Source organism: Rhineura floridana, chromosome 10, assembly GCF_030035675.1.
Source record: "Rhineura floridana isolate rRhiFlo1 chromosome 10, rRhiFlo1.hap2, whole genome shotgun sequence".
NCBI lineage: Eukaryota > Metazoa > Chordata > Lepidosauria > Squamata > Rhineuridae > Rhineura > Rhineura floridana.
Genome location: NC_084489.1, coordinates 50,711,660 through 50,735,831, shown reverse-complemented (window position 1 = coordinate 50,735,831; position 24,172 = coordinate 50,711,660). Strand labels below are relative to the sequence as shown.

At 41.0% G+C, this 24,172-nt stretch overlaps 1 protein-coding gene across 1 annotated transcript in view; it reads left to right on the top strand.

Moving 5' to 3' along the window:
• Positions 1-24,172, top strand: part of UMAD1 (UBAP1-MVB12-associated (UMA) domain containing 1) — a 53,518-nt gene that overhangs the window by 22,273 nt on the left and 7,073 nt on the right. The window contains exon 3 of the mRNA XM_061585835.1: positions 10,256-10,341. Coding sequence (XP_061441819.1) covers positions 10,256-10,341 — 86 coding nt within the window. The remainder of the gene's footprint in view (positions 1-10,255; positions 10,342-24,172) is intronic.

Sequence of the window (24,172 nt, the reverse complement as noted above, 5' to 3'; positions counted from 1 at the left end):
GTTTTACTCTTGGACAGCAGTCTTGATGAACAGTTGGCAACATAAGCTGGTTCAAAGGCAGGTGAGTAAGAAAGCAGCGTATTGGTGTTGGACTACGACCTGGGAGACCAGGGTTCAAATCCCCACATAGCCATGAAGCTCACTGGGTGACCTTGGGCCAGTCACTGCCTCTCAGCCTCATGAAAACCCTATTCATAGGGTCGCCATAAGTTGAAATTGACTTGAAGGCAGTACATTTACATTTTCTTTTAAAAAACGGAGGGTGTTCCCCTCAATAACTTTGGGTCATTTGATTGATCTTAATTTTTTTAAAAAAAATAATAAGTGAATTGTAATGTGCCTTAAGTACCAGTTCCTAAGATACACATTTATTCTCCTCCCTCAACCTTTCTGTAATTTATTCTTAAAATATTTATACCCTGCTTTTTCAGCTCATGAATGAGATGGCCAAGGTAGCTAATAACGAGAGAGATTACAATCTATCATACAAGAAATTTAAGAGCAGCATAGATAGCCCAGTATCAGAACAAGTAAGTCACAGAATTTAGGAACCAGACAGGCCTGCTGAAACAGAATCTTTGGATCTGGTATCTAATGACCAATTTGATCTCCTAGTGCAAAGAGTTCAGAGCCTTGAGCCACAATGGAGAAGGTCCTTTCTCGCATCCCTGCCAACTATACCTCTGGTAGTAGTGAGGCAAGGAGCAGATCTGAAAATACACTTGTAGATCATGGATTGGCATAGCTGTACAGGAGACAGTCTTCAAAATAACTTAGTCCTAATGCATTTATGGCTTTAGAAGTAATAGCCAACATTTTGAATTGGGCTCAAAACCAAAGTGGGAAGCAGATGGAATAATAGTGGAGTCCCTTGATAAAACAAAAAACCCTGGCTGCTGCATATTGGAGTAGCCGGAGTTATCAAACACTTTTCAAAAGCTTGTGTCTGTGTTAGTTACGTAAATAATTGGCTTGGAAACAGGGCAATTGGATCTGGTCTATAGGACAAAATAATATTGAAACCAAATGGTCTTTCATACAGCTAGGCTGCCCTGAAATACAAAGTTGTGGCATGGGGAGGGAATGTTATATGAAACATTAAGTTAAAGATGTGCTGTGAGGCTGATCGGGCACAAGTAAAACATCATAACTGTGCCTACTGTGTAGTGGTGAGGGCGGTGAAGAAGGCCCACTTCTCTGCCTCCATTGCATCCTAAAGTAGCCGCCTAGTGGAGCTTTTTCATATTGTCAGAGGTCTGCTGACATCAGCTCCAGGAAATGGAGTTGTAGACCCTGCGGGGTCCAACTACGTATTGTTTGCAAGGCACTTTGAGGGTAAACTTGCTCACCTCCGTAGCAATCCTGATGCACCATCCACATCTACTGTAGTCCCCAGTGAGGTGTCCACTGCAACCTCTTCTGCAACTTTTTGGGATCAGTTTCAGTTGCTTCAGTTGCTTGTGACGATGTTGTCCTCTTGACCCTTGGCCTTCTTAGCTTATTAAAACTTGCTGAGGGGGTATGACCAAATGGATCAAGGTATGATCTACATGTCTTTGCTGGAGGGAGTGGTCCCAGCCAACCTGAAAGAGGCAGTGGTTCAACCACTCCTGAAAAAGCGCACCCTGGATCCATTGGTTTGTGACAACTACTGCCAGGTTGCAAATACCCTTCTTTGCCCCCTTCTTAGGGAAGGTGATTGAGAGGATTGTGGTGCAAGTACTCTTGGATGAAACAGATTATCTTGACCTATTCTAGTCTGGGTTCAGGCCTCGTTATGGGACTGAATTGGCCTTGGTCGTTCTGATGGATGACCTTTATCAGGAGAAGGACAGAGAGAGTGTGACCCTGTTATTCTTACTTGATCTCTTGGCAGCTTTTAATACCATTGACAATGGTATTCTTCTGGGCAGACTTGGTGAGATGGGTATCAGAGGCACTGTTTTGCAGTGGTTCCAATCCTATCTCCAGGGTCGTTTTCAGAGAATAGCATTGGGTGATTGTCTTTCGGCCCCCTGGCATTTGTGCTGTGGGGTGCTGCAGGGTACCATCTTGTCCCCCATGCTGTTTAACATCTATATGAAGCCCTTGGGAGCTGTCATCGGGAGATTTGGGGCGAGATGTCAGCAGTACGCTGATGATACCTAGCTCTCTTTTCTCTGTAATATCTGAATCGGGAGAGGTCATACAAGCCCTGGACCACTGCCTGGATTCGATGAGGGGCTGGATGATAACCAATAAATTGAGTCTGAATCCTAGCAAGATGGAGGCACTGCCCCGGGCTCCTTCTGGGAGGAAGGGTGCTATATAAATGTTGTTGTTATTATTATAATCATCATCATCAATAATAATAATAATAATAATAATAATAATAATAATAATAATAATAATAATAATAATAATAATAATAATACAAAACACAAGCCCAGCATAATTAACAAAGGACAATGGAAATGCAGTTTGTTTTAAACATTAGCTGTCTATAAATTTCTGACAATGGGGAAGGAACACAGTATTGGTCAACAAAACGCAGGTGTTTGAAATCTTACAGTGAAGCAATGTGGAAGAGCATGTGTTAAACTTCTTTAGCTAAAAACAGTCAAATCATTTTTGTCGGGTTCCCTACATGAGACAGAGGTATATATATTAGATGTTGGTGTATTTGCTTGTTCCTCTGAAGTTTGTTTGGGGAAGAACTGTAGCCCATTGGCAGAGCATCCCCCTTGCATGCAGAAGGTCCCAGGTTCAATCCCCAGCATCTCCAGGTAGGGCTGGGAGAGTACCTATTCTGAAACCCTGGAGAGCTGCTGCTAGTCAGTGTAGACAGTACTGAGCTAGAGAGACTCAGTATGTTCTTATGTGTTTTCTTTAAAGCTTCCTATCAGTCTTTAGATAAAGAGACCAGTAATGTGCATTGAAATAACCATATGTGCATATTTCAATTTTAACTCATTTCACTGCTCAAAATGTCTTGCAATAAGCCTTTGTTTAGTCCCAATGAGAATTCAGGAAATAGTTAACGGCCTGGTAAAAAATAAAATGGAACAGTGGCCTTGTGAACATGCTGTTACTGCTATGTGCCGTTTCCATGAGCTGCTACCATGTATCATAGACAGCTGACATTTATTTAGGCTGGGATCCAAAGAAATACACCATGCGCTCTGGATATGCAAGAGCACTTTGGACTTTTAATTTATTTTTTTTCAACAGCAGCTTCTTGGTGCTGCAAAAGCAGTTTGTGATGGTTGACAGGGACCTGCTGTTCAATAAGTAATAATAATAATAAATAAATAAAACATAGAGTAAGCTCAAGTCCTTGGACTACTTTTGCATATCACCATGTGTTAGTTCATATTTATATTTACTATTTCAAGCACTGGTTTCACTGTGGTCCCAGTCTGTAGGAAGTACATGCATCAGGGACCAGGGAGTTAAGCTGACACATCTTCTGCTCACCGCATATAAAACCCTGCATGTGAATTGTGACCTACAAGTGTAAATTCCTATATGGGTAGGTCAGCTCACAATAGTGGGAAGACAGATTGTATATGCGAGATTTACATTTGTAGGCATTGACTCTCATGTGTATTTCAAAGTTCTATACCTGTAGGGAAAGGGCGTACATTACAAATCCAAGGCTTTCTTCCTGCTTCATCGTGCATATGATCTACATGCTACATGTGGCTTGGACTCGCATTTCTGCTGATTGTGACAACTAAAAGTCTAGGGGTTTTTTGTTTTAATTTCTCAACATTTTGATGTCTATCTAAAATAATTAGCATTATTGAACTGTGGTCAGTTAGGGGTTCTGGCACTGAGAACCGCTGTATTAGGGATGGTTTCTATGCCAAGTAGCAGGATATGCTAATAGGCTTTTTGGATCTGCAGAGTGTGAGCTCAGTATCCTCCTCCTATTCCCTTTCCATATAAACCTTCCTTTAAATGTAGAAGCCTAAACTCAAACCTGAACAGGAAGCTCCAGCAACCCCTCAATCTGTATTCTGATTGGCTTTCAAGTTTATAGGAAACAAGCTCCATATACTGCCGTTCCTTGTTCTGTTGTGCTTCTGCCTGACACATCTGACAGCCAGATGAGCCCATGCTTTCTGCAGACATTTGTCGAGATAGGGCCATGAGATCAAGCTTGATTCTGATTCTGTATACTGGGGTAGCCAACGTGGTGTCCTCCAGATGTTGTTGGACTACAACTCCTATCAGCCCACAGTCACCATTTCCAATAGTAGGGGGTAGTGGGAGTTTTAGTCCAACCATATCTGGAGGGCACCGTGTTGGCTAGCCTGGCTGTATACAAAGAGTCCCTTCGCTTATGGAAGGTCTCTAACCCAGTGCTGATTTTCAGCAATTCACCTCCCTACGTCACCTCCTATGCTGTGCAGAATGGCCTCCCATATCTCTGGTGCAGATTTGGTGGATGAATTGTCAACAATCGCCTCTCTCCCACTTTCACTGTTGGAAGCCTCTACAGGATCAAAGCGTCTTCCATTAGTGCACAGATACCACTTGGATATGACCCCAAAAAGGTACTTGCCAGCCTCCTACTTAACCTTAAATTCTTAGAAGGCTTGACTTTATTTTTGATCTCTTCTAAGTTATGGAACCCTGGAAGAAAGGGCTAGTCACGTGTACTTTACAGTAGGTAATAGCTAGGATCCAAAGGACAGCTCCTCCAATTCTATATCCCCAAGGGGGCTTTGGGCATTTTCTTAAATAACCCCTCCCCCCTTTTGAAAACAAAAGGGCTTTTTAAAGCCATTTCTGATATAATTTGGTGGTCTGCTCTTCAAAGAAAGAAAAGGTTTTAAAAATCGTACCGTTCACATCTAAGCCCTTGGGCGTGCCTAATGTAGCTCTTTGAATCACAGCCAATGTGTCTGGCAAGGGGAATGGCATTGTTGCTGAGTATGATTAAGTTCAAAACAAGTGATGATAAAGGGAGGCTGAAATAGACAAGCAATGAACACACACAGACCCACAAAAGTGGCCTATAGCAGAAAATATTTTAAAATATATTAAAATTGGTTTGATAATGTTCCCCCGCCCCCCATATATATATATACACACACCCTCCCAAGGGCCTTGGTAACTTTGTGCATGATACAGTCTCTCTCTGTGAAGTATTTCTGGAATGTACAAAATTGAGATTGTGATCTGTTATAGTGGCAGGATTTTCTCTCCATCAGGTAAAGATAGGTGACCTTGAAATGGGGTATGAGTGTTTGTATACATTCCACTGCTCCAGATTGAGAACACTCAAATGGAGTACTGAATAAGTATTTTACAAGTGAAGAGAGAGCCAGTCAGAATGCTGATCTCGTTTATGTTTGTGGGTGGGTGGGAAGGAAGCCTTTCCCCCAGTATAATGGTTATTGATGCAGTGAGGGACTATCTTGCTCTAAGCAACATAACAAATGCGCTTTAACCCTATGATAGATTTCCTTCTGTTTTTTCCTCTTCACCCTCACTAGTACTGTAAACACATTCTGAATATCCTCCATGGTACTCACAAATTCATAGCTACATTTGTTTGTCCTGACCTCTGCTTCCTCAGCCTTCCCAAACCTTCCTGGAACAAAGACTGCAAATATTGCTTGAGTCTGGTTGTATGTGGAAGCATCGAAAGATGCCCTGCATTCCGTGCAAGATTGCCACTGAAATGTCAGAAGAAACAGGATAAATGTACTCGTGTAGATTATATGGCCCCACTTTAAAGGTGGACCAATATAGGAATGTAGGAAGCAGCCTTTCTCTGAGTCAGACTGTTGGTCCATCTAGCTCAACACCATCAACACTGATTGGCAGCGGCTCTCTGGGGTTTCAAACAGGGAACATTCCAAGCCCTACCTGGAGGCATCAGATAGGACCTTTTGCATGCAAAGCTGATGCCCTACCACTGAACTATCACCTCTTCCGTTTGCCAGCCCAAGCAAAATGGGGGACTTTTCTCACATCCCTTCTGACCTTGAAATAATTTCTCTTTCACAAATGTGTACATGACGACAAACCCCACAATGCCGCCAGCACAAATGTCCCCGAAATGTAGTTCAGACGATTACAGCGTCTGTGTGTTGTCCATTTTAAGGATAATCCAGTGATGACTTGCAGTGGAGTAGTACTGTAGCAGTCAGCTGGATTACATATGGGTAAATGCTTGGGAATTGGGATTTTTGCCTGTTGCATTTAGGGAAAGACTAATCTTCATTTTGTGGTGTGCTCTTAGTCTATCTCTTGTCTGAAACTGGTGAAATAGTATTTTGTGCTTGAAATTAGAATTATGCTGCCTGTCTAATGCATCTGGCAAATTCACACAAACTGTTGCTATCTTCATGAATGTGACTTTGCATGCGGAAAGGGAAATTTTAAGACCCAAACTAAAGGCTGCAAACTAGCAAAGCATAACATCCTCCCCACTCCCAATATATGGAATACCCTCTTTTAAAATATCAATGGCTTTGAAAAATTGAAAGTAGTGTAGTTTTGTTTTTCCTGTGGAACCTATTGGCAAAGAACAATTTACAGTCATTGCCATTCTTCACAGCTGAATAGAGAAGAGGTGCCTGTTCAGTGAAATGGAGCAGCTGCACCCGGTTTGGCTGGACTCACATTAACATTTAGCTTTTTAATCAAGACTTTCACAGTCTTCTGTTACAGTTTTTCATGACAGAAATGGTCAATAGCGAGGCAGCTGTAGCATAATTCAAACTGTACTTGAAGGCAAAATTAAAATAATAATAATATAAAAACTTCTGAGAACTGAAGTGGTCCTCAGTGTTGCCCAACTGAATTCTAAATCAAGTTCAGATGGCAGAATGAAAGGCTTGTTTGTTTGTTTTAAAAAGGATGCTACTAAGAATTTTCTACTGCAAAATGGAGGCTTTAATGCCTCTGTTTAAACATTACTAAAACTTGAAAGGATCGATACTTACATCAGAACATGTATATCAGTTTGATGTCTTATATGGTAAAATAATTGATGCAGAAGTGAACTGCAATATCTTAGGCTCTAAGAAAGACAAAATCTTCTGAGGGCTGAAACAGAGTGTTCTCTTTCTGCTAGCACAAGGGCACTTGCGCTAACAGACAGCTGAATTTTAATTTTGTGCAACACGGGAATCCAAAGTAACAGTTGCACTAATGGAAACTCGTTGGACAACAGATTGGACTATAGCTACCATCATGCCTGATCATTGGTCACACAGGCTGGGGCTGATGCAAGTTGGAGTCCAACAGCATGTGGAGGGCACTACATTAGGAACATCGGCTCTTAACCAGGAACATAAGAAGCTGCCTGACACTCAGTCAGACCATTGGTCTATCTAGCTCTGTATTGTCTACACTGACTGGCAGCAGCTCTTCAGAATTTCAGACAGGGTTCTCTCCCAGCCCTACCTGGAGATGCTGGAGATTAAACCTGGGTCATTCTGCGTGCAAAGCAGATGCTCTACCACTGAATTACGCAGGTGCTCTAACTTTGGCTTATCACGTTGGCTCTCGTTGCTCTATTGTAACTGTATATACATGCTCTTCTGATCTTAAACAGCCAGGAACAAGGCCTATAGCAGTGTGATGCAACATGGATGCTTTTTTCCTTTCATACCAGTCCTGCAGGTGTTTCCCTTGCAGGAAAGAACCACGTAGCTGGGCTGTCAAAGTTCAGCAAATGAGTTTGCAGAGCATAAAGGAGCCTGTGATTGTCAGTCTTTCTGGGAGGGAGTCTTCAGCGTATCTGTAATTTGTTTGGACTTGGGACTCTTATGTTTTCCAGAGCTCAATAATGAAATTAAGGGTTCATAGCCCTGTGGATGAATAACACTAAAATGTGAGAAAGCATGTATACATTATGGGTTCTTTGGGGCAGAGCGGGTGGGAAGCTGGTATCTTTCTAAGCTTAGCTTTCATCAGGCTAAAAATAAAACTTTTTGTTTTACATGATAAACTACCCTCTAGAATTGTTCTTTTCAAATGAGCACTTGCATGAGAAATACTAATTTTTCTCTACTTGTTAATTTTCAACTCAGCTTTTTTGAATTGAGTGATGCCTCCTAATGCTCCATTTACATCCTTTGTACATGCACAGCTGTTGGGGTGTGATGGTGCTGCAGCCCTTCCAGGACAATGACATGTTCGACATGTTCATTTTTTGTTAGTAGCACCTGGTGGAAATGCAGCGTTTGAAAACAAACTTGGATTGGATTTCCTTGCAATGTGAAATAGATAAAATGCTTTGGACCTTTCACCTTCGCTTCATCTTGTTCTTAACCATAGTACTGTCTCAGTGGATAGGACTTTCAGAGCTTGTATAATGGAGTTGGAAGATTATATATTTTTTCTTCTTCTGATCCATTTGAAGATATTAGCCCAGCAGCAAAAATATATTCTGTACTTTTTAATGGAATAGTTTGGACTGTTGTGCCTATGCCCTTCCCACCCACTGAAGTACAGAATTTAAATAAGAAACATCCCCTAGTTTGATTCAGGTAGGTTGCAGGTGTTTGGCTTCAGTTTGGGGTGAGTCTGTTGATTAGATATCTAGATGGAGGATTCCTTGAGAGTACTGATGCCAAATTAACATCCTGTGTGGATTGTGCATAGTAAGCGGCTAGCTTTTGATGTTTAAACAACCTGATAATGTTGTACTTTCCTATTATTTTATGAAGCTTGCCTATGGGGCACATAAAGCGTGGAATATGCTCCGAAGCATATGTTGCCGAACAACGTGACAGCTTGAGGGCAAAGGAAGAGAAAACAGGCCTGAACCTGTCAGTACTAGTGCTCTGAAGGGGTTAGGCTTCATGCAGATCTTGAACCTTAACATTTTCCTAAGTTGCCTGTGTAAGTCTGGAGAAGACTTCTGGAAAACACCTAGTTAAGTAGTGTCTGGTTGGTTGCTTGATTTGGGACAGAAGGCAGAGGACAAAACCACAGCTTTTCCTTTTCTGTAAGTTCAGTAGAAAAGGCTGTAGTGGATGGCCCTCCCTAGTCATTAGATGTTGCTTTGGGGCAGGGGGCATCATAGGACAATTTGTGCAACCTTTTTGAGCTGTTTGCTTCCATTTGCCCCCTCTGGTGGACTGATATGTCTTTGCACCTACTTTTCCCTTTAATTAGCTTGCCTTACTTCCAAAGGAGTCCAGGAGCGGCCAATAGAATAGCTGGTATTTGGTATTCACTGTGTTTGTCAGGAAAACAAATGCTTTTCCTGCCCTTCAGGAAGCTCATGGTGACACAGTTTTCAAGAACACCCTGTTTAGTACAGTCTCCTGCAGATGTTCATCTTGCTTGCTTTTTTCATGCCAAAAGCAACTTTTGTCAAAATCAAAGATAGCCCTCTGTTCCACTCAGAGCTGCAAGGACAGTGTCATCCTAATCACACTGTGTGTACTCAAGTATGTGTACATCAGATAAGGCCATCATCATGATGAGCTTGGGCTTCATGTTTTCAGTGTCCCAAGAGAATAGGCTTCTGTATTAACAAGCATTCAACCTTACATGTTTTTAGGCAGTATGAGAAGGCTGAAAGTAAATGTAACTGCATTCAGAACCAATTGTTGATTACCATTGTGGTGTCTCTTTCTTCTAGCTTTGTGTGAGGCCTAATTTTAGATGTAGTTGTGCAGGATATCGTTTTTGGCAGATCATAAACAAAACAGCAGAAATGAGACTTCATAGCAGAAAGGAAACAGGAACACATTTAGAGATCTGGGTCAAAACTATGGCACCTCTACTGATAACTCAAACTCACAAATGCAGTTCTGCACAATAAACCACAAAGTTTTATACTGCTTGATCTGTCCTTTTCAGCAGATTTCTCATTGCTTGAGAAGTATCATTCTAATGCAAAACATCACTAGCATTAAATTTTGCAAACACAACCACTCTTTGATGAAATGTGGTTTGACATAATGTGTCCTTTTGTTCAATAATACCTGTGTTTTTAGAAAACAGTTTGTATTTATAACTGATTTTGAAAATGTTTCCACCAAGAGGGAAATAGTTTGTAATGGGGCAACTCTTTACTCCCAATATAGATAACATTGCAAGGAATACAAAGTTGGTTGAAGCATGTAGGACACAACTCCCTTTGTGAACATCTCAGTACTTATGAATTTCAGTGTTACATTTTTTGATTGGGATGGGGGTTTGAGGGTGGGGAAAGCCGTTTACAAACTTTTACATTGTAAGGAATCTTGTAAACATGACAATCCTAAACACAAATGTCTTGAATTGTATCTTCTAGGTAATACAATTAATGAAGAAAGCGATGACTCTCAAGATAAAACTTCATTGTATGTGACGGGACCTGAGGGTGACCAGACTTCACAGGTTAGCAAGTCCTCCTTTAACCCTGCGTAGTAAAAGATTCAGTTGTTTGTTAGCAGGAGTTACTAAATGTGAGTTGTGGCTTTCTGTATTGAAGTAAAGCCTCAACAAATTAATTATTTTTTCTCAAGCCTTACTTACAAGGGATCCAGAGGAGAAGGACGTGACTTTCTGAATAAGCAATGAGAGACATCTGGCACAAGTTTCAACTCAGGCTTCCCTCGGATTGAGCCCAGCCATATCTCTCTCCATAATAAAGTCCTGAAGTGAGGCAATTAGGCAGGACTCTATTATGAAAGGGTGGAGCTTCATATGATCCTGTAGTCCAGCCCTAACATGACACCATTACTTCCTGTGAAGTGGATGAAGTTATATGGTGTATACCCCAACTTCAATTTGGCAGTCCTGTTATCTTACTTACAGTGGTCTATAAAACACTTACTGCAGATAAGAATAAATTAAAACATAAAAAGCCTTCTGGAAGATTTGAAGTATGCAAAGCCACTCTATGCACTGGAAATTAATTTGTAATGGAATAAATGCTACAATTGTTATATGCAAGCCATTATACTGTTACTTGATAGAAATTGTAGGTAATTGCTTGCTTTAAATACTTTGGATTGTATCCAGTGTTCCTCTTAGGTCCCATCTGCATAATACATTTAAAGCAGTATTATACCACTTTAAACAGTCATGACTTCCCCCAAAGAATCCTGGGAATTGTAGTTTGTTAAGGGTGCTGAGAGTCTTAGGAGACCCCATTCCCCTCACAAAGGTATGATTCCCAGAGTTCCATGGGAAGAGGAATTGATTGTTAAGCCACTGTGGGGATCCTCGGACATGTATATGCATCTTTTGTAGAAAGGACCGCCTTGTTGTCCAGATAGGTCAATTTCTAGTGCATCCTGAGGAACTATTTGTAAATGTAGATGGAAGAGAATGCTGCTCATAGACATCAGCGGAGAAATTAAAGAATTTTCTGTGGATTGGACGTGAGTTCATACACACACACATACAATGAAGTGGGGAAACCCAAATGGAGAGGAAAACACACCAGCCCAATAAAAACTGACCATGTTCAGAGGGCATGGAATGTTGAATGCCTGTTGTGGGGGGGGGGAACCTGAAGGCGGGGAGGGAAAGGAACTGAGTGGCTGGAATTCTGAACAGGGAGCTTCCGCACTGCAACATTTAATTGCAGGCCCCTCTTATTTATAAATAAGTAGTTGCTTACAGAAGATTGACCCTAAAGAAGGTTTCCAAAATATTAATTAATGAATTAATTACATTTATGGCCCACCTGTTCTCCAAGGAGCTCAAGGTGGTGTACATGGTTCTCCCTATTTTATCCTCACAACAACCCTATGAGGTACGTTAGGCTGTAGGCTGAGAGACAGTGACAGGCCCAATCTAGCAAACTACATTGTCCATCACATTAAAAAAAGTTTTTTACAAAATATCAATTGCTTACATAAGGTTTGTCAAGCAATAAGAAGCCATTATTTTAGACCTAGTTCTCACAGTAGGGAGGAATTAGAGAACATCAATGTAATAGGCACCTAGGGAGAAAGTGATAAAGAAATGTTAGACATCATGTTTCTAAGAAAAGAATGACATTGAAAATAGTAGACCAAAGATAATGGCCTTCATTTTTTGCAAGCACCATTAGATAGTGTAAAAAAAAAAGCTGCTGTGAAACAGTTTCAAAATTAAGATGGCTTCAGAAAAGCTGCTGATTTCCGAAAGGCACCTAAGATGCCTGGGGAAATGCCAGTGCTGTCACAATATTGTGTACTTTGACAAATTAAACAAACAAAGAAAATTAGAAGGCACAAATAGTTCATTGTTGATGAGAAGAATTTGGAAGGCCCATTGGTGATTGAAACAAGGAAGAATTATTTTGTGCTTAAAAGACTGTTGTCAAGCAAAGTAAAAAATAAGGAGGGCAAAACCATCAAGTGAATTACAGGTAACTAAGGTTGTGTGCATAGCTTCAGACAAAACTTGAATTTGTCTGAACCATGTCACAGGACTGCTGCTGCCCATAGTCCTGCTATTGCTTTTTACCACTAAACCTCTTTAAATGGCATGTAGAGTAACAGCTAGACCTCATTGCCTGCCACCAATTTAATTTTTGTTTGGTGAGCTTATGTAGAGACATATGCATGAAGAATATTATGTCAGGACTGGTCATACACATCATTTTTTTCTGAGAAGATCCATTGACAAATATGGTGGATTTCTCAACTCTTTCTTGAGGGATCATCCTACGGGAAAAAAGAAACACTCCCATTTGTGTCTGTACTCTTCTGCAATCATACTGTGTGTACACAGAAACTGCTTTTGGTAGTATTTTTCTTATCCCGAGAATCCTTATTCTCTGTGCTGCTTATTTTTAAGATGCTTTGACCCTTATAGCAGAGGCAGAATAGGATTCCATGACCAATTAATTGGCAGCTTTTATGCCTTACAAGGATGGAAAATGATTAGGCTGGGGTGACACTCCCCAAAATTTGAGAACAATTTGCTAGATGAAAAATGCAAAATTGTGCTATGAAACAATAATTTTAGCAAGTGTTCCCTTATAGAAATTACAGGCAGGTGTATTTGGTATTTAAATAAAGGTATTTAAGATCAAATAATCAGTTTTTGTCAACTTTTACCGCTCACTAAAACCTCTAAAATGGTTTGTTTTGATGTTGTTATTGGTTATTGAGCATATGCAAACCTCAGAATAGGCTTGCATAATTTATAAAAGCCAGAGAAGTCAACATTGGTTGGCACACACATTTGACTACTATGTAGGCATTTACGCTACCTAGTAAAATGTTTTTTTCCTGTATATATAACTATGAAAATCAGGCCATAGCTTTTGCAGCCATTAAAAGCATGGTAATGAATGATGCTAGGTGCATTTTAGTTTTGAGGTGGTCAAGCATAAATAATAAATTATCACATTGCAATAAATGGATGTGGAATAAAAGAGATAGATCACTATTTCCAGAAAGTTTGCAGACGTTGACTGATGTTTAAATCTTTATTTCCATGCCTATGGATTGCAAAGAACAAACTGTAAAGTTGATAAATGTTTGTGTTGGAAGCTATGTATTGAAATGGAGGCAGAAATGCTTGTGTAGTTAAGAATAAACAAGAAGGCACAGCTACTTCTGAGTCATATTTCATGTATTTGCACGTCAAGAAGTTCTTTGCAAAACATTGCGCATGGATATGCACCCAAACACTTCCAGTTTTATCCCTTAACAAATGCATAAATGTTTGCTTAATGTGCAGGAACCTGCCCTACATAATCGCAATTGTTAAATGTATCATGTATCCCTGAGAAACGTTCTCTTTTTGTCCATGTGACCCCTTTGAACCCAAGTGTTTGAGAATAGCTTCCAAATTCTGCCTTGGACTTCATCTCTCTTCTACTGCTTATAGGCAGGGCTGACATTTATGAGCTCTGAAGCCTTGGTCACAGTAATTTTCCTGGGTTTAGAAGCATCCATGAAGATGGTATTGCTCATCTACAAGGGGTGACAGTGGACAAGGTCTCCCAAGTTGTAATTTCTAGTAATGGGTCAAAGTTGACTTTTCAGTGATGTGCAACTCAATGCAATTTACTGAACCAGAACTAAGACCTTCAAGAGGACAGCGGCAAGAAGGTTAAGCAAGAAACTGTACTTCTACAAATAGCCTGGCAGAATTATATGCCTTGTTATAGTGACTATGTCACCTGGATCCATTCTCCTAGTTTAACAAAATATGAATTTTAAACAATTAAATTATATACCAAAAAAGACTGTAAGATCAAGAAAAGAAATCATATTTCCTTTACACATTTCTCTCTCTTGAAATTAACCTTTGGAGAACAGGGGAGAGTACTGGGAAATCCACTTGTTCTACTAATTCTGGTCTTTGCTCTTAAATTGTGAGACTTTCAGCTTTTTATGATAATTAATATGGTTATTGTAGGATGACAAATGCACTGCATTAGGATAGATATATGTCAAGATGGTATTGAGCTAGGACTGGGAGACCCAAGTTCAACATCTCTGTCAACCATTGCCCTGGGCAACTTGATGGATTATAGCTTAACTTTGTTTCACATGATTGTTAAGGATAAATGCAAAAAGGATTGTCAATGACTTGGTACATGGAAAAGTACTATAGAAATCTTCATTAACAGTCATTTGTGTGGATGAGTTTCCAAACACTGCTTTACTGAATTGTTGGGCATTAAATCTCTGGCTGATACTCTTGCCTACTGTTTTTTAAAATCTTGCTTCATCTGCTGCCCACTTATGTCGACTTTGTAGCCTTACCATTTCCCTCTTTTCATAGCCCTTGTCTAAATGACCACATTCTTTTGGTCACTAGAATCTTAATGTCAGAATATAGAGCCCTGCCTCTTAATAAGGAACTCTGAGGCCCCATCTGCATTATACATTTAAAGCAGTATTATATCACTTTAAACAGTTATGACTTCCCCCAAATAAACCTGGCAACTGTAGTTTGTGAAGAGTGCTGAGAGCTGTTAGGAGATCCCCTCTTCCCTTCACACAGCTACAATTCCCAACGTTCCCTGGGAAAAGGGATTGATTGTTAAACGACTCTGAGAATTGTAGCTCTGGGTGCAGATGGGGCCTAAGTTTCAGTGCCAGAGTTCAGTTCAGAACTGTCATTTCTCCCTTCCCTTTTAATACCATCTTTGATTCATTAAGAAAATTAGGAGAATAATTCTTTGGAGGGTTTTTTGGGTGGAAGGTTTCTTGTAGCAACCAATTATATAGTATGTAATGCCTGTGAAGATAAATAAAATATTTGACAGATGTCATGATCATGAATTAGGATTTATAAAGCTTATTAAGTGTCTGTGTTTAGGTGCCTCTGGGGAGACTGGTGCAAGAAACAAAGAAGGTAGTTGTAGAAATAACTCCTGTGGTTTGTATTTTTTCTATTGTCACCCTGTAAAAGTCGCTCATGGTTGCTTATTTGACGTCACATTGTGCACGAATAGCCAGATGTGCTTTTCTTTAACAGATGCCAAATGTATTGATGCTTCCTGTCAGTTATAAAAAGGAGACATCCAAATACAGTTTCTGTAAAACTGATTTACATATTCGTCCTCCAACCTTATCCTTTGTTGCACTAATTCTTCTCTATCCTCTCCTCCTGCTTTAGTGAGTGCCTTATATGTCTAATGGGCAAAATAAATCCCTCAGGGTCTACTTAATCCCTGCTTTCTGAAAGTTGACATTGTACCTGCTTTTATTCTTTTTCTTTTTTCATTTAAACAGGCATGGCTATTAAGTTCAGACCAATAGTTAGACAATTTCAGTTCATATAGGGCTTTTATATGTGTATTTTCAATTTGTGATCGATAACAGTGATAGCTGTAGGGGATATTCAGTTGTCAAATTGATCTATACAAACTGATTGGCATCTGTTAATATTTTACTAATTTTTCAGCTGTACCACATTTGTAGTTGCTGTTGATCCAAGTTGGTGTGTGTCTCTCTCCGTCTTTCCTGTCAGGATATGGTGTTTTCTTGGAGTTATTCTAGGCTGGGGTCTGTTCTTGTTCACAATATTTGGTTGGTAGACTTAGGAGAGACATGGCAAGTCTATTCAGACATTTTGATACCTGATGCAGAAAATCTAAATGACACCCTTATGTCCATTGGAATGTGCTTGGCAGTTTTACTGCACTTTAATAGTACCTCCCAAATCTGCTGCCTAATGTGGGCTGCCTTACCTTTCCTAACGGTAAAGCCAACCTTGCCAGTTCACTTCTTTCAAACTCCCAGGATGTGTTCTAGGAATGGATCAACCCTCTTCTAGGGCTGCAGTCCCTCACCTTGGCAAGAGATATCTCTTGCCAGTATAGTTTCCCTTCTCAGATTGAGGGGACTGCTGGTTGGACTTCCATGATGTCTGAGAAGTAACTTGTGTGCAAGGGCATGCCTGATCCAAAATGCCTGGCTTAAAAAGTCTGTTGCCATACCATAACATGCTGTGCTGGATCATGCCTGGCATGTGCATTCCTGCCAGAAGCTGTATAAAAGTACCAGTAGCACTGTGTTTACTTATTCACCAAGATCTTTCCATGTTCTGAGTCTCAGCAACATAGCTAGCTGTTGGATCTTGATTGATTAAATTGATTAAAAGAGTTGTGTTAAAGGTGTGGTCTTCCTCAAACCCAGGGTATTTTGTTTCTCTTCCACATCTTTGGAAAATGCCTTCTTAGTGCACACTTTCACTTGGTTATCTTCTCTTCCTTCAGCTTCTTAGAGAGTAGTTATTCAGTCTATTGTTGCATTTGTCGGCCCTCTCCAAGTGCATATCCCAGCTTTTTCCCCCTACAGGTAGCATAGCTAAGCCTGGTCCATCACAACACTTGGCAAAATGAGTGGGGCAAGATGTGCTGATGACTTGGTAAGCCTTGGCCCCAGATAGAGGTGGGTGGATGGGCCTGGAGCTTATGTCAGAACCAGTGAGCCCTGGAGCCTCCACATCTGTCTGAGGTGCTGGATGCTGAAACCGAACCTGTTAATTAGGCTAAATACATTTTCCAGCACAAGACTTTAAAAAGTTGGTTTTGTTTTTCATTTTAAATGTATTCGACCTGTTTGTCACCTGTGTGGCTGTACATAGCTCAACTGGATTTTGTATCAGTATCTAGTAGGTAAACATACAGGATTATATCCAACAAAGGACTTGTGCACTGGAACTTTCCCTCCGTCTGTACCCCTCATGTGTCCCCCCAATCTGATCTGGGGTTCGTCCAATTCTCTGGAGCAGATTAGGGGGGCGGGGAGAAAAGAGGGAGGGAAAGTTCTGTTATGCAAGCGGAAGTGCTTGTGCCAAGGGGATATCATTGGATATAACCCACAGATCTACTTTCTTTATGCTGGGAATCTTCATAATGTTGACCAAATATATGTAATTTAATAAACCCTCTTTCTGAGTAAGAGGATTTCAAAAGTAACTTTGAAAAACTGTTCATTTTTCTCCAATGTCAGACAATTCCTGCACCAGCTGGTTCATCAAATATGTAACCCAGCAATATACCAGCAAATAAATGAATCAAGTGCTCAGTTTATTGTCTTGCTCTTTGACCTCCCAAACAGGCTCTTGAAGTCAGTACTGTAATACTTTTTTGAGTTTGTTCTTCAAAAGGAGCCAGTGATCATTATTGGCAAGTGGTAAACACTGTATTTTATTGACCCTTGTTTATGCTTTGCTCTTTAGGGCATGAGAAAGACTCAAACTTCACATCTCCTCTGTATGGCTGAAGAAAGCTAGAGAGCAGGCTCTGGTTTGAACTATCTGGGGAACCAGAGGATATGACTCAGCTTGGGGTGTATGCATCCTAAACCAGAATTGCATACTCTCTGTGTCAGAGAGCCAAAGGCTTGAGGTCAGGTTGCTACTGAAGAGGCAATGGAGTGGGACTGGATATGTGTGATTTTTTAAAACACACACACTCTTGCAGTAAGGCATCAAGAAAAACCTACATAAATCATGCCATTTTAGCACATTTGCTATGTTTGCATATTTTTCATCATCGTCGAGTTACAGAAAGTGCCCTGCCCATTAGAAATCTTGCTGAATTCCCTCTCTAGCTTCAAGAATTGCCCATGCATTTTCAAGGCAAACTTGGCAGTCATAAGTACTACAAATTTCCTTTTAAAATAATGAGAAAACTAAGATTCTTAAGATGTTACATTGTTCTCCATACTAAACTTTTGTGCTTGAGTGTGTGTTGTGGCACAGAATTAAAGAATGTGTGTGTGGCCTGCATGCTGATATTCAGAAAGATCCATTTCAGATTGTTCAAGGGGACAGAGAAGAATTTGAGAGGGAGGGAATTTATCTTGAAGTCTGTGTGATCATCTCTCTTCTGCCTCTTTGAATTGAGTGATTGGCTCATGGGATTGAGCAGAGCTTTAAGGAATCTTAGCAGCAGCTGTAGTAGAGCAACATTAAAGATCCAGGGAGTGCAGTACAAGTTGCTATCATTTAATCAATCCCTGCTGCATGCTTTTCTGCCCTTTCTCGTAATAATTAAGCTGATTCAGAGGAATTATTGAGCATGCAACCTTTCTCAAGCACTTTGTATTTCTATTATCACAATGGCTTTCCATTTTTTGCAATAGCCCTTGCAAATATTTGGAAATAGGATGATGATTTCAGCCTCTATTTGATTTTTCCAGTTCCTAAATAGATCCGAACAGTGATGGCACTCAGTTTCGGAGCAGAAGTGATGCCAACACTGAATTAGCTGTTCTTTGCTACAATTCTCAGACACATGTTCACAAATTGCTACTGAAGAAGATCCTGCTTATGTGAAAATACAGGAAGTCTCCCCCTAAAACCAATAAAAGAGATTTAGAGGGGCAATTCAAAATGCACCATAGCAGTTGACAGGAGTTTTGAGAGACACTTTTCTTGTGAACTGACTTAAGATTTCTTGGATCCCAAAAGTATGCTGTCCAGCCTCATGTAGCTAAAAGCTTCATTTTGCAAACCTTGTTGAGATATTTGAGCTATGGGAAATGAAGAACAGTCAAAACCAGCTGTCTTTCAGAATAGTGGCTTCTATTCTCAGCTTTTTCATAAGTTGTTTTGAAGAATGCTGATGTGTTTTGGCCCCAGTTTTTTGGACAATGTAGTATTTCCAACCTTTATGTCTGATTAAAGAAAATCAAGGAAAACTACTACAGACTTCCAAAGAAAAGCAAAACTTCTCCATCAAATTGGCATGTAAGTCTCTCTATAATGTGCAGGACACCTTGTACATCCCCACAGGATGTTCTCAAGCTTTATGTTGACTGTACTTCATGATCTCTGAGAGAACAACCACTCTCATGCTTCATCTGGATTCAAATTAAATCTTCCCAAGGACATCCACACTTTATGTAAACATTCCTTCTCTTCTTTCAAAAAGGAAAATGCTATAATTAATTGCTATTATTTCTAAGTAAGTAAGGTGCAGACGTGTGGTAGAGTATGTGGTAAAAAGGTAATCTTTATCCACCCAGGAGGAGGAGAAGCCCTTTCAGTGATGGCAAGTGGTTCAGGCTGTCAGTGACTACCTCTGGGTTCAGAAACAGTGTGCCTCCAAATTACCAGTTGTATGCTGGGAACAAGAATGGGATGAGGCGGTTGGCCTCATGGCTTGATTCCAGGCTTCCAAGAGCAATATGGTTGGCATATGTGTGGGAAACAGGATGCTTTGGCAGGCATTTGGTTCTATCCCCCAGAGCTCTTCTTATATAGCAGACAGCTGAAATACACCCCACAAACCTTGTGCACATGAAGATCATGCATTCAGTGAATTTGGGGGGGGGAAGTAGGATCACAGTAGCAGACTCCACCATTGATATCCATGATTTCAGCTGAAGATCTGCATAGAGCCCTCTGCACATACAACACATGGGCTCTGTCTGCATGACCACAGTGGCTTGGTTCACACATTGTGGCAAGCGAAACTATGGCTTACCGTGACTAAGCAATCATGCTGATTTGGCTTCCTCTCATGGTTTGTTTGGATAGAAACAAACCGTGAGTGCTGGTTGCATGTAACACTAAGCTAATGCTCTGGTCTGTTTCCTCCCAGAAAGTGAGGAGTGAGTTGGGCCTCAGTTTTAGCTGTGTGTACCAACATTTCACTGTTCATTCATTGTAAGCTATAGTTTGCTTTACCATGATGCCAGAGGATGTTAGGAGATCAGGAATTTATACTAGGGATGCCATAGCCTGAGGTGGGGCCCAGAATTATGCATGTTCAGGCTCGGTGAAATTTCAGCCCATGAGATTGGGTGGCAATATGAGATCTACAGCCACCCACTACAAACTACAGCCACCCACTGTCCCTGAAAACTTCATTGGCCAGAAAGGATTTGAACCTGGGCTTTCCATCTAAACCTTATGCTGTAGCTGCTTTGTTCTGCTTACTCTCCTGTCTGAATATAATTCATTACTGAATTACTGCTGTGGACTCAGTGCTACTTTTGAAAGCCTCAGAAATAATTGAGTCTCAGCCAATTTTCCCTACGTTGTTAATATTTGCCACTGTAGTTCTGTCTGCAAACACAAGCTTTTCATTGTAGGATTCTGTACTATTGCTCATCTCTTTGAATTGCGAACATACATATTTATATACTGGCTGCTGAGAAATCATTACTGAAAAAGAAAAGAGCTTGTTTATGGGGATACACGTTTATCACCGGCTGTAAATGTAGCTTCTTTATAGGTTCCTGAATTTCTAATGTAATTTTTAAAGAGGCTCTTCTGAATTATTTGCAAATGACATTTCACTTTAGTTGGAAATTGTGATGGCTACACTTGACAGTATTTTACATAGGAAACTTCTGAAGAATATGTTTTGAATGCCCCACACTTCAGTAATGGGACAAGTTGGATAAAGTTGAGTGTTAAAGAGAATCGGCATGACTAATGTAGAGTATCAGATTCTCCAGGCATGCTGCTGTAAACGATGTGCTTGAAAGATACAAGCATGGAAGGACAAGCCATTTTTATAACCTTGACTTTGTGCAATACATTTTTGTTGTGATATGCATGTTGGAACCAGCTTGGCGAGTTAACAGAATTGATAAGGTGCTGTCCTGTGCTTCCATACTTAGTACTGCTAGAGTTGGCATAACATTGTGGGGTTGACAGATACTGGCCTTGTTCTTGTCACCATTGTTGTTTCTCCAAGGAAAGGTAGGGGAAAGTTTCGTTTATTACTAGGGTTGAGAAGTAAAGGTTAACTTAGCTTGATAAGATCTTCCGTATAGACCTGTACCTTTTCAGACAGCCTTGTACTAGTGTGTAGGTACTAGATCTGGTTCATTTTTCCTGGTGTTAAACTCTCTAGTTATAATTATCGCCCGGGCTCCTTTTTGAAGGAAGGGTGGGATGTACGTTAATTAATTAAATACATTTTTGTGCAAGTTTGTATTACTACTGCTGCTGTTGCTGCTGCTACTACTACTGCTACTACTATTACTACTGCTTTTATTTATTAATAAAATTTATATCCTGTACTTCCTTCTAGAAGGAGCACTTCTTTTATTATGTTTTATTATGCATGTTCTGCTCATAGGAATTCAGTACCCCAAAGGCAAACTTACTTGACCAGGATTCAGAGGCCTGCTTTAGTGGTTTGTTGTTGTTGTTTTTACTTCAGTAGAGTTCATTGCAAATTACAGTTTACCTGGATCTTTTATGATGTATTTTGGAGGTGTCAGTTTTTCAGGTAGCCACAATGCTGTGAAACTGTCCAGAATGGATAGGTATGGGGGCCAAATGTGGGCCTCCATGGCACTCTGTCAGGCCCTTGGGACTTTTCCTAGGCCACCTTCTTCCCCTAGCTATACCCCCAACTGGTCCTGCTCTGCACTGTCCTGGAGTGCTTTTGCCTGGCAGGAATGAATCCTTGGATCTATAATAATGCCTCTTGCCTATCTGGATGGCAGAGTGTGTGTGTGCGTGCGTGCGTGCGCGCGTGCACCAAAAACCTCTGGCTATTTCATGCCCAGAATGTGTCATATTGTACTAAAGTAAGAGTTATAACCATTGCCCCACCCATTTTTGCCCCTGGCCCCACCCAGCACTGACATGTGGTCCCCCTAAGGTTGTTCTCACAACTTTGCAGTTCACAAAAGTGTGCTAGATTATAGTCCAAATGCCACACAGATTGTAGCTAGTTGTGGCCCTTCGTTTGCAGAAGGCTGTCTGATCCAACAGAGGCTTCTATGAGTGGAAAGAGGTGTAGGCATTTTTGCTGATTCCCCTCTTCCTTCTGTAGCCTTCTTGTGCTCCCCAACTCAACCTGCTCCAGTAGGTTGAAGGACCCTTTGGAAATATTGGAGGTGGCACTGGCTTCAGGAGAAAGGGGAAATGTGTAGAAATGCCCCCCCTTCCATTCACAGAAATCTCTGCTGAATCAAAGAGCTTTCCATCCTTGGAGTAACACAACTGGATGCAACCCACTGTTTTTAAAGATGATTGGGACAGTTGCATCCTGACACAGCTTGTTTGTCCTACATAAGTGTACACACATGTTTACCATGTAATGTACACAGAGTTCATTTTAAAAATGGAATTGTATAGCTAAAATCTTTGAGCTACTTACGTATAAGCTAAAATCCTTTAAACTACTTCTAAGGAACTTGCTACAAAATGGATTTTTAGAACATCTTTAGTTGAGGTTTCGTACCTATTCAAATTATTTGAATATAATAATGTAATCTGAACAAAGAGAAACTGGCAGAGCAATCCAAACTATAGGAAGTCAGCATAATTTACACAGGGGTAATTTACCCCTGTTCCATACTCTGTTCCGAAGTGGGGCTCCTGACAGCAGAGCCAGAGAGGGACTTTAAAATAGAATTTGACTTACACCGCACTTTCTGCCAATGTACATTCCACTGGGTTGTTAGGTTATGTGACTGAACTGAATGGAATTTGGAATGGGGTAAGTCTCCCCTTGCCCTGTCTCACCCTTCCTCTGGAATACCCCTTTTTGGGGACTTAGATTTTTCAGGATGGTAGACTTGCATTGGCATATCTCGGGCTGAGCTGGGATAAGGGAGTTCAGCTGGTATAGCCACAGCTGAGCCCAGGTTGAGCCAGAGATCCACCTATTCCAAACTCTGCTCATCCCAGGGGACCTTGGGTTTGGATTGCTCCTTAAACGAGCCTTGATACAAAATAAAGACAACTTTAACTTCGTAAGGACTCCATGTCTGTTATGAAGCTGTGTTAAATTCCCATGGCTTTCCATCTACAATTTGTTTTACCCATTTCTAAGAGCCATTTTCCTGCTCTGTGATTTTATTAAGTGGCACAGTTTCTGCAGGTCACTCTCGGGGCAAGGTACTATATGGGAGGTATACTTGATTTATTTGTGATGCACATGACATTTCATGTTGGGCTTATTAAGAGATGGGACAAAAACAATTCTCTACTTCCTGGAGCAGTGGTTCTTAACCTTTATGAGTATGAGACCCCCTCCAGAACCTCAAAAAATGTCATGACCCCCACATGTTAATTGCTGGTCCTCCTCCTCCTGCTACTCTGGCCATCACCATGATTTACATGCAGGTAGAGAAACAGCAGCAGAAGAGAGAAAGAAATCTGCCTGGCAGGAAATTAAAGCCCCAAAATATATATATTAAATTTAAACACATGGTTCACGCAAGCCTATATGCAAAATCAAAACAGGAGCGAACTTGGGCGCTGGGGGTAGAGGCAGCGAGTGTGAATGGGCAGAGAGAGAAGAAAAAGAGAGACAGGCATAATGCGAAGGAAGGGGCAGTGTTAGAGGGAGGAAAGACATGGCAAGTTGTGGGTGGGGGAGAGGTTTGGTGGGTCAAAAGAAGGCAGAAAGTAAGAAGTGGTGGTGGCTGGGAGGGTACTCGGGAGATGAGGACAGGGAGGGAGGGTTGGAGTAAAGTGGGCTGTGTGTCCATTCTAGGTGCTTCCTTTTTTGGAGAGACCTGTAGTGGCAGTGAGACCTCAAAACAAATACACATGGTCCTACTCCTCTTCTTTCCCTCACTCCCTCTTTCTGTCCCCTTACACCAAAGGGAGGGTGTCCCATAAGAGGGAGTGGAGGGAAGTAGACAGGGAACGTGAGGGTGAAATCCTCCTCAACTGACACCTCTTTCTCTCCCCCTGTTTCTGCGGCAAAGGGGTGAGGAGTGACCTCCCCTTCTTTTCTGTCCCTCACCCCCTTCCACCACCACCACCTTTCCCTTAGCCTGGTAATGGCCTGTGTGGGACTACAGGAAAATGCTTGGGGAGGGGAGAGTGTGCT